A 12,001-nucleotide genomic window follows, 5' to 3' on the forward strand; every position below is an offset into this window, starting at 1 on the left:
CTCCAGCCTCTCCACTACCCTCACACCCCTTTAGAAGGACATTGCGGTTCATGGTTCCTGGCTGTCAACTTCATCTTCCTTGTGCTATGGCACTCTTATTCCCTTGTGTCACATTCACTCCATGATTCAGATCTTCACCATTCCATTCATCAAAGTTTCTTCTCTCTTCTTTCTCTTCTCTTCTCTATGTTTGCTGAGTTCACTCCGTGTTCCTCCCCGCAAACCCTATTGTCTCGCTGGTACGTCATCTTTTGACAATTTGTGTCTTTACGATAGATTACATAGAGCATTCTAAGCCAGAAAGTTGGCAAGAGGCTCTAAAGCATCCATAGTGGCTTGAGACTGTGAAAAAGGAGCTTGAGAGCATTGATCAAAACAAAACCTGGACCTCGATGGATTGTCCAAGCCACAAGAAGGTCATTGGGACTAAGTAAATTGTTAGGACCAAAATGAAAGCTAATGGGACTTTGGAATTTGGATAAATACAAGGCTCACCCTATAGCCCAAGGTTTTCGACAAAAGCATGGCATTAACTATAAAGAAGCCTTCACACCCATGACACAGGTAACATCATCTTGCCTATTAGTTGCACTAGCCACTCACTATGGTTGGCTGCTCTATTAGATGGACATCAAAAGCATCTTTCTGAAAGGTTACTTGGAGAAAGAAGTCTATGTAAAGTAGCCTCCTAGATTTTCTCTTACAGACGGTAAAGATAAGACCTTTCATTTGTGAAAAGCTCTTTATGGGCCGAAGCAGGCACCGCAATCATGGTTCCATATAATGGGCAAGTTCCTTTGAACTCATGGTTTTCATTCTACCCCTTATGACCTAAACTTGTATGTCAAACTTGTCAGAAGTGGTGCAGCAATGGAAGCGTATAGAATATGCTGAAATAAATGCTGAAACACAAGACAGAAGAAAGAATGAACACAGTAGACAGATGAGAACTCAGATGTATGCTCGGGAAATGGAATCCATATCGAACACGAGACAGCAGCATACAACGGTGAGTCGCTGGCTGCGTGGGCTCCTTAGCACCAGCTCCTCTCTCCCAGAAGGATCTCCACTGATGGCTGAAGCACCAAAGACTGTGGAGGAGGAGCCCTATAAATAGCCACAAAAGTGGGGAGCATAAAATGCAGGTCGGCCAGCAATAAATGCTAAAAGTACATCATAAATGGCCACAAAAATGCGCCATAAAATACTGCATAAAATGCCCAGCCTCTGCACACAGACTCACACCATGAGCTGACTAATATCTGCTAACACCCTCTCTCAGATCATGTGTGATCTGATACAATAAAATAGTACAATGATGGAGAAGCATAAACTACACAACAAAGAAACACCAGAAGGACCATGGATGTCGAAGCGATGAGTGGCCAGCCCACCACCAAGATGCCTCGGAGAGTATCTGATGTCGATGTCGATCGTACCAACAACACCTGAAAATAGAGAAGACTCATAGCAGCTCTCTGTGTAATGTCACCTATGTCACTCAAGACATACAAAGCCAATCTGCCAAACATGTCTCTGAACATGTGACCATGGATTCCCCGCCTTTGGCCAAACCACCAAAGTGTCCCCTCATGTGAGCTCCAGACGAAAGTCTCTCGCTCTCTGTCAAGAAGAACAACTCATCATGAACCCAGAAATCAACACCAGTTTCTAGGATTTCACTGCCAGATACCGTCGATGCGTCAGGGACATCCCTCTCTGGATCCTGTGCATCTATATCAAAATATAGATGAGGCACTGCAGCCCCACCAACACCCGCTCACACTCCCTCTCTGGCATAAGAGAGTCGTGAGGGATGACCTCATCACCACCACTAGAAAGCAGCCGAGGAAGGGGCAACCAAGCCCTTCCCGCGATCCGAAGAAGAGGATCCCTTCCGCGCCTTGGACTTCCCCTTGGTCGGAGGATCGGAGTCGGAGTCTGATGAAGGAGAGGACTCATCGGTAGAGTTAGCATCCCGCTTCGTCTTCTGCTCCTTCTTCCTGGAAGCCGCTAACTTCTTGCAGTCCTTCCGCAAATGTCCCTTCTTGCCACAGTGGTAACACTGGGCCTTTGACTTCTTCTTCCCGTCACCCCTCTCTGAAGCTACATAAGCCTCACCTCCATAATGTGCCGGAAGCCGCCCCTGTAATCTCAAGGATGCCTCATGCTCAAGAAGCATCGAGGTCATATGTGTAAAACTGACAGGAGTCGATGATGTCTGTGCCCGCAAAGCATTGGCCACTCCATCAAACTCCGGGGGGAGCTTGTAGAGGACCGTCCCGACAAGATGCACCTCGGGAAGAGCAGATTGCATGTGCCGAAGCTGGTCCTGTACCTGCGTAACACGAAGAAGAAAAGACTGAATAGTATCTTTCGGCTCAAACTTCATCTGCTGGAGCTGGCCATAAAGTGTGACGGCCCGCATGGTGGAAGGTGCCTCGTACATCTGCTGCAACTTCTGCCATACTTCAGGAGACGTCCTACAGGAGGTAACCGCCGGTAAGACCGCTTTAGAAATACACTGAAGCAACGCCGAGTAAGCATGGGCATCGTCCGAGTCCCATGTGAGCACCGCTTCCTTATGGTTGTCCTCATCAAAGTCTTCAGAAAGAGGAAAAGGACGGAGAGGTCGAGCAAGAGCTCCACAGACGATGTACCATAGCCGCTTCTGCACAAACCAAGCTTTCATGACAGCACTCCATGTGAGATAATCAGGTCCATGTAACTTATCTTCACTTGAGGTGCACGGAGGGGCCATCTGGAGGAGGTAGAAAAGAGAAGTAGAAGAAAAGAAGGTCGTTTGGAGAGTGAGCACAGCCAAAACGCAACCAAAAACACCAAAAATAGTGAGTTCACATGCAATATAACCCAAAGGCTGACCAAAATAAGCCAAAAGCTGCGGCACAAAGTGAAAAAATCAGGTTAAAACTGCCAAAAACAGCAAAAACGGCCTGAATAATCAGAAAAACAGGCAAAATTAATGCTGTAAACAGCAAAACACAGGCTGCAAACTGAAGAAACAGGGGCTAAAGACTGTTGCCAGCAATTTGATGAAGGAAACACGGGCAGCAAAGAGTGGAACAGCAGTAAACGCAAATCTGTCCAGAAAAACGCAAAACGCAAATGCTGAAACACTGTCGCCAGCAGCAAATCAGCAGTCACCAGCAGGAAGGACAGCTGGCTGATCAGCAAGAAGGGTGTAAATCCTGAAATCAGCAAGAAAACACAGCACAAATAGGTTGCAGCCTGAAATCTGATACCATGTCAGAAGTGGTGCAGCAATGGAAGCGTATAGAATATGCTGAAATAAATGCTGAAACACAAGACAGAAGAAAGAATGAACACAGTAGACAGATGAGAACTTAGATGTATGCTCGGGAAATGGAATCCATATCGAACACGAGACAGCAGCATACAACGGTGAGTCACTGGCTGCGTGGGCTCCTCAGCACCGGCTCCTCTCTCCCAGAAGGATCTCCACTGATGGCTGAAGCACCAAAGACTGTGGAGGAGGAGCCCTATAAATAGCCACAAAAGTGGGGAGCATAAAATGCAGGTCGGCAAGCAATAAATGCTAAAAGTACATCATAAATGGCCACAAAAATGTGCCATAAAATACTGCATAAAATGCTACATAAAATGCCCAGCCTCTGCACACAGACTCACACCATGAGCTGACTAATATCTGCTAACAAAACTCACTTCAAAGGGGATCAACTATATCTTCTTGTATGTTGATGATTTACTCATTACAGCTTAGATCCTACTAGTATTGCATATATTAAAACTTAGCTTAGTTCTACATTTGAATTGACTAATGTCGATCAAATGTCTTAATTTTTGGGAATGAAAGTAGTTCAATCTGGAAATTCCCTTTTTGTTTCTCAACAAAAGTATGCACTTCAACTAGTTGAGTAGTTTTACACTAATTAGACACGGCCTATGGCCACGCCTCTAAATCCCACTATCAAACTAGCTAACAATTTCGATGGCTAGCCCTTCAACAAGCACACATGGTTGATTCACACTAGGCCAAACTTAGCTTACTCAATGTCTTTGCTTAGTTAGTATTTCAATACACCTCCAAGGTCACATTGAATTGCTTATTTGCGTTTGTTGAGATATGTTCGGTGTACCTATTCTTATGGACTCACTTACGGTCATGGTTAGGATTTGCAATATTATTCTTATTCCAACTAGGTAGGAGAGCCCACCGACACTTGGTGTTCCCATGGTAGTTACATCTACTCTTTGGGTATAGCTTCCATTTTGGTCCAACCATAAGCAGGAGGCAGTGGCTACTTCCACAACTAACGCAAAGTATCAAGCACCCTTCGATGGCACCACAAAGGCTATATACTTGAGGAGCTTGCCGGTGCCACTTCATTTCCTATGTGCGACACCAATCATTGTCTTAAGTGACAAACAAAGTGCCATCGCACTAGCTAGTAACCCCGTCATCAATTCGCACATGAGACATATTGGCATACATTACCACTTCACTAGAGAGCAAGTTGAGCTAGGTACCATCCACCTAGAGATTGTGCCATCATCAAACAACTTTGAACAAATCCTAACCAAGTCGATCAACTTCAAATTGATAAAAAGAGGGGGTTTCCTCTAGCTTTCCCTTCCGCTTTGAGAGGGGGGCAGCCTTATTCTCTTGGTGTGGTGACAAGATTTTGATTATAGATTGCATTATTATTTTTATATATTGTACCATCACCCACATCATTAGGATAACTATGGTTGTAAAAGGAGACTTGGGCAAGTAAACAATTTCCCTACAAGGACACTATCCAAGTGGCAGCATTAAATAGCATTTAGCATAAGCATGACATCTTGAGACTTGCATTACCCCATGCATTGGCGTTTTGTTCTTGTAAACATGCATCTGTACGCATTTATCCCTTTTCGATTAGAGAATGGTCAACTCTCATCCACCATATTCGCAACAGCTCCCATGGTAGTCTCCTTGCTTTCATTACTATATGCCCCTCGTAGCGTCCTTCATCATTGACACTTCCGTATACAATTGTTGTTGCACCACACATGTCTAACTACTATAGAAGAGAAAAAACTCAAAAGGAAGGGTTTGAAAGCTACGTGACACCGAAAAGGCAATCTAGACAATGTAAGATAGATTTGTGGTATTGCATCACTAATTGAAAGACACATTTATGAAAAATTGTAAGCTACTCATTTGAAACTTATAGTGGCTAAATTAGGAATGGAAAATTTACAAGACCGTGGATTTGGACAAGAGGTAGTTGCTCCTAAAGATAATTTAGAGTACTGCAGGTTCAATGATGCTTAATTTCATATAATTATATACATCTTTTGGAAATACCTAAACTGCAATGCAGAGAAGACCCACTTACATAATGCCCCGCCATAGGCATAGCTCAATTTTGTGAGCACATAGACATTTCAATGGGTATCAGTTGATTCTATAATCATCGTGTTGTTATTCATTCAATGATATAGTCATCGTTTAACATTTTACAACACCCAAGATTCAAAAGTCAATTCTATATGGTATTAGAAGCTCATTAAGAGTTAGGTGAGAGTTAGCCAATATAAACATAAATCTTCTATTTCATTGTCAAATCAAAATATAAGTAGAGATATCCTTCTCAGCATTGAACAATTGTTCCATTTATTAGGATCCGCATAGATACACATAAAACCTGCATTCATCTGAAACATAAATCTTCTATTTCATTGTCAAATCGAAAGATAAGTAGAGATATCCTTCTCAGCATTGAACAATTGTTCCATTTATTAGGATTCACATAGCTACACATAAAACCTGCATTCATTGAGATATCCTTCTCAGCATTGAACAATTGTTCCATTTATTAGGATCCGCATAGATACACATAAAACCTGCATTCATCTGAAACATAAATCTTCAGCAGCTGAAATTATCAATAGAGATTCCTTCAATCGTGCACAAATTACCAAGGCCTATCACTTGAATTTCAGCAGCTGAAATTAGAGGATTTCAAGGAAATTCAAGAGGCCAACCAATCAGCATTGAGTTTGGGCTGAACTTTTCACTCAAGGAGCATAGTGAAGGCCAAATCCCCAAACAAACAAAGGGCAAATTGGTTTGATGGCTTGTTGGTCACTTGCAACCACGAGGCTTTTGGATAGCAAAGAAAGTCGAAGGAATCTCAAGTGTACTTCATCCAATTGCAATTCAAGTTAAAGGAATACCACAAGAGGCACCAATTTTGGGGCAAACATACTATCCATCATCCAAGATTAAGTGGTAACATTTCAATTTCAATTTATGTGAATCTATTACTTGCTGCAATAAGTGTTAAATCAAGCCATTACCCACCCTTTTCCCCAAAGGAAGGTTGGTTTCATGAGATGGCACATGCAGTCCAATGTGAAGAAATTGTTGGCATTACTTTGATCCTACTCATATGGATCCTACTCCTTGATCTAGTCATGTATCCAAAAAAGGAAACATTCCTAGGTTGCCTCCACAAATGGATCTTTCCAAACCCACTCTCTAGGATCCAACATGTATCCATAAAGAGGTTGCCTCCTATGAGCCCCATACTTTCAACCATCCCTCATGCATGTCTCACTGTTTGGGTCCAAATACCAAGTCCTATCACAATGAGCGACAACCTTGATCCTTTGATGGGAGCATCTTGTAAACTCCACTTAATCCAAATCCTCTCTCCTAAGTCTACCATCTCTTGTACTAAGAAAGTATACTCTCTCTCTCTCTCTCTCTCTCTCTCTCTCTCTCTCTCTCTAGTAGTAGTCACTAGTGCAAGGACATCTCTTGTAAAGAGCCCAATCTATGCCTAAGATGTATCCATGCCAATCCTCCACTTTGGGGGTACCACCACCCTAATGCTCTCCCCATATCTCTAGCCCCACCAGATGTGCAAAGCCTCTATCTCTCTCATTGAGTGGGAAGCTTAAGAAAAGCAAACCTCTCCCGCTATAGAAGCTATTGGATATCCACGAGAACCCACCCCAAGATCATAGTCACAAGTGACACAAAATAAGACAGGGATAGGGGACAAGGAAGAATTGCCATCATTTGTGACTATGTAATCACATGGAATGGAATGTGGGACGAAAAGAGACTAACATCCCTTTAGTCCTCAAGTCAAAAAAGACCGTTACTTATGACTATGCCCAAGATAAACATGTCCTATCTTCAATGATGTGGCCACTCATCTTGAGTAAGTGGTTGAAAACTCAACTTTTCTTTAACACTGGCTAGGCCAATGTGGTGAAGTCTTGTAGAAACCCCTAATCTCCATACTGATAGCTTCTTCCACAGCTCCTGAAGCGAAAGAAGGCCTCTCACAATGAACTTGACCATCAATGCTCTAATCTGACAATCTAGGTCAATAGTCCCCAAACCACCTTTGGCTCCAAGTTGAATAATAACATTCCAAGATTGTAGCCCTCATGAGGCTACCATCACCACCTGACCAAATGAAATTCTTGATGAGGCACTTAACCTAGTTAATGTATGACCTAGAGAAAGCCCAACAAGAGGTGATGTAAAACACAATAGCACATAGAACCTCATTAGCCACCTCCCTACTAGAGAGAATCTCACTGTGCTCCAATAAAGTAGCTTCTACCTTCCGCTCAAGAGTAGGGGTGCAAACTACTGCTCCAACGTGATATTAATATCCACATGACAACCAAGGTACCTCACTAAAGTGCTATGAGAAACATAAGTGAAATACTCATGTGGCCTCCAATTTGGTTATTTAATATTGAGTGTCACAAATCCAAAATCTATAAAATTTATGTCAATTTATGAGAGCCCCTTCAAGTCTACAAAATATCTCTATCATAACTACAAATGCTCTAAATTTCTCATCATCCCCACCCTAAAAGATAGTTGTGACATCTACAAACTCTACATCCCACAACTCAAACTCTGGGATGGGAGTTTGGTGCCAATGATACCTATCACTCTGTCCCTCATAAAAGAGCTTATGGCCTCTACTATAAATAAAATGACAAGAAAGACAAGGGGGGCATCCTTATCTCACCAACGTCTCCCCCCTCCCCACCAGCCACCACACAAAAGAAGTGTGGTGGGAGAAGTCATACAATGGCAAGCCCTCAAAATAAGGATCTAGTGTAGTAATGACTCTACACATGCATGTAGCTAGGTTGGCAATATGCCAAGTCGCTCTAAGGTTTGTCTCTAGCTATTTGGCCACACTCCGTCGCCCTCTGATGTTGAAACCAAGATCTACTAGGTATGCTACTCATAAATACCTTCTCCTCAATGGAGAGCTCAAAAAAAATGGAGTCAACAATTACCTATGTAGTTACCTGAGGGGTGGAGCATTGATCTCTAACATGTGTGAGAGCATGGTCTCTTTTTGAGAAGTGGGAATCAATTGCCTTTATGGACAATTTGTATAGGCTATTGATACCCTTACTTCTTGCCTTTCCTTTTGTATGCAGATGCTTCCCATTCAAGGAGCCAGTTTGGAGCGCCATTGTGAATGCACTTTTGCACAAGTAAAAGGAAGCCATTGGAGCCCTTTGGGCCATTTTAAATTAGTAAAAGATATTTTGTTTGGGAAAAGGAAGTCACATTATTGGATTATGATAACTATGGTGATGTTGCAAGTTCCACATAAAGAGATGTAAGAACTCAAGCAATTAACCATGTACATAGTCCATATTTGTAATATGTTTCAAGGCCTTGAGTAGAGAAGCTACAAACACATCATATCCAAGGGTTTTGGAAGCCATAATTTTGATAGAATGAGTTGCATAATTCTCATTCATTCATGTGTTAGGTACAAGTGATTTTTCCAGTTGTTGCTAGTACAACGCTAGAAATCATATTTATTTTTAAGGTAGCGCTAAAAATTGCTAAAGGAAAAAAAAAATAGAAGCTTTCAATGCATTTTCTTAGGTGAATTTCTTCAACCCCAATAACAATCAAATGCTATCGCCTCCCCTACGAGGGAGGCAGGCCAAAAAAGGGGTAAAATAAAGAGAATCTATTTCAGCTAGCATTTTTTTGAAACAGAAGGTAGTTTGGACATCCGTTAGATAGGCCATTAAACATTCAAAGTGAATAGGCTTTTTACAGCCACGAGCTTAAGAAGGAATTAACAACATAAAATTTAAAATAAAGCAAAAAAATATGGCAACAAAAGAAGTTCAGACAGCTTTCATAGCCACAATCCAAGGAAAGATCAACAACATAGTAGAAGGTGCAAGTATAGAATATAACTGCATCTGTTTCAGAACATAGCATAGCCAATGTGCACAAAAAAAACCGAGTTTTAAGGTAAAATGGACTGTAAATTTTTGCTAAACAACTTCAAACATTGTTTTAAACCTTAAGTTTTAAGGCTATGTTTACCTAGAAAAACCACTAACACACATTATTCACTTGAAAAATCTCTGCAAATTTTTAAGTTGAAGGCTCTTGTCATTGCTACTAAGAAATGGTCTGCATGGAACACTGAACATACCTTTTGCCTATCCATTTGGATAACGAATACACCCACGCGGCGCAAAATCAACCTGCAGAAACAAATATCCCATGGTCATCATCATAAAGGATTTGCAAACAGCATGAGATACATGTAAGGTTGTGCTTGAAATCACCAGGGATGGAAGACGAAGTCGTCTCTGTTGCACTGACTAAGCGGTCTCGTAGACAGAGAGACAGACGGAGAGAGAGAGAGAGAAAGAGAGAGAGAGAGAGAGAGAGAGAGAGAGAGAGAGAGAGAGAGAGAGAGTGTGTGTGTGTGTGTGTAGACAACGAGACTACAAAAAGAGTGTTCGCGAGGTGTAGCGAAAACTGAGACCTTCAAAATTTCGAAATAACAAGGCAACGTAATTGCGAGGACCTCCTAAGGGTTAGAGGTATGGTGTAATTGACTAATCTTTTATATGAAACAACCCAAGTTAACAAGTGGAGCACCAAAATCATGCCAATGCTATGAGGTGCATAGGAAAAAATGTGCAAAACAATCACCAAAACTTTTTGAGCAGTGAATCCTCTCTCTCTCTCTCTCTCTCTCTCTCAAATGATTCAGATAATCACACTGGAGATGGTGGCACCGATCCAATCCCAAACATCAAGGCATTGCAAGCCCAAGAGGCTCAACATGGCAAAGGGAGTAGCAAAGTGCTCATGGTGCATGAAAGAGAGACCCTTGAGAGGAGAGGCAAGAGGTGTTTGGCTTCAAATCTAAAAGAGAAGATTTATATTCTCTCATCCATGCGAAAAAAACGGTGCTAGGAGGTGATATAGCCTGCAAAAGCATGCTCCAAAATAACAATGAAAACGAACATAGCAACCCAATAGAGGTCAAGCTTGCCCTAGGTCGATTGCCCTAGATCGACTAAGTGATTTGCATTATGTATTAAAGTTCTTCTTCCCTAATTGAGTCTAGTCAATAAATTGTTCTACTCTCAAGCACAACAACTGACTTCACCTCAACTTCTTCTAACATATCAATATTTGATGCCTTCATCACCTACTCCTCCCAACTCTATTAGACTTACTAGTAAGTTCTACCCATTCAACATGCTAGCCAATTTGCAATAGCACAACCATGTCTACTTAGCATCTCTATAGCCCACTGCATCTCGAACACATCCATTGACTATAAATTGCTTGTCGTGACTATCTGTCCCATTTGGCACCTACTTCTCTGCATGTATGTGCACCAAGTAACCAGTACTAGCAATTCTCCCTCCACTCCATAACTCATATCTTATCTTGGCTCCATTCTTCACCTTAATATCTTCTATTCTTTAGCCTATCCTCCTTAATAAAGGAATTTCTTCACCTTGGACAACATGTCACTATTAAGCCGCCCTACTCCTCTTGTCCAATTTCTAATTGTCATCCTTATCCATCACCTCTTAATTCTGACCATGAGAAGGAAAATGAAATCATTGAGGCCTTTCTCAAATCCCTCCTCTCATTGTTTTCATTGAATGGCAATGGGTCTCACATTGCTTGATCTATGGCATGAATCATATGTATAATGCCATGCAACTAGTCAAAGTGATGAAAGGAGATAATTTGTCCTTGGTTAACTATCATTACATGCTCGTGTCTTACATGGTAGGCGTGCTACCCCGTATCCATGATGATTGATTCTCTAATACCATCTTGCATGATTACTACATTCAAGATTTCTGCTACTTTAACAAATGGCTAACCACCACAAAGTGAGTTGGATCTACAACAAACCTAATTAGATCCACAATAAATGACTTCTTCAATGTTAAGGATAAATTCTATGTTGTATTTCAACAACTTGGCCCTCCTAATCATGTTTTCAATGGAAGCACTCTCAACTACATCAAGTATCCAACATTCGCCACTAACAGCCTTTACTTTGGATACTATCTCTTGATCTTTCTAGATTGGTCCTTAAATCCTAATGAGCATCTTCTCTTTTTCACTTCAATCACTTTTCATCATAATACTCTCTCACACTTCCACTTAAAAACCCACTCAATGCTTTCAATCTCATGTTTCCACTTAGACATCCACTTAGCGTTTTCAATCTCATGTTTCACATTCTAAATCTACTCAATGATTCCAATCTCATTGCAATACTCTCACGCTTCCACTTAGAAACCCACTCAATGCTTTCAATCACATGTTTCACATTCTAAATCTACTCAATGTTCATTCTCAAAGTCTTACATGGTAGGCATGGTGCCACATATCCATGATGATTGATTCTTCAATGGCTTGATTGAAATATGACCTAGCATGATTATTACTCGTATTTTTTGCTACTTTACTCTAATAAAATGGCTAGCCACTACAAAGCAAGTTGGATCTATAACAAACCCAATCAAATCCACCACAAATGGCTTCTTCAATGTCGAGGATAAATCATATGTTGTATTTCAGCAACTTGACCCTCCTAATCATCTTTTAGGTGGAAGCACTCTCAACTGCATAAGGTGTCCAACCTTCACCATGAAGGGCCTTTAC

The 12,001-nt window shown here is 41.4% G+C and overlaps 1 protein-coding gene across 2 annotated transcripts in view; it reads right to left on the minus strand.

Annotated features, from left to right (window-relative positions):
- NRPA1 (nuclear RNA polymerase A1) overlaps window positions 1-9,866 on the minus strand; it is a 145,964-nt gene extending 136,098 nt beyond the window's left edge. Inside the window, exons 1-2 of one of the 2 annotated variants that reach the window (XM_087661269.1) lie at window positions 9,640-9,866; window positions 9,504-9,555 (exon numbers count right to left, since the gene is read on the minus strand). In XM_087661269.1, coding sequence (XP_087517395.1) covers window positions 9,504-9,518 — 15 coding nt within the window. In that variant the 5' untranslated portion in view covers window positions 9,519-9,555; window positions 9,640-9,866. The remainder of the gene's footprint in view (window positions 1-9,503; window positions 9,556-9,639) is intronic. The other variant, XM_087661270.1, reaches the window with a different exon arrangement.
- Between the last annotated feature and the right edge of the window lie 2,135 nt (window positions 9,867-12,001).

This window comes from Lygodium microphyllum, chromosome 21 (genome assembly GCF_053477565.2).
Source record: "Lygodium microphyllum isolate KBCC chromosome 21, Lygodium_microphyllum_v1.1.10, whole genome shotgun sequence".
NCBI classification, from domain to species: Eukaryota; Viridiplantae; Streptophyta; class Polypodiopsida; order Schizaeales; family Lygodiaceae; genus Lygodium; species Lygodium microphyllum.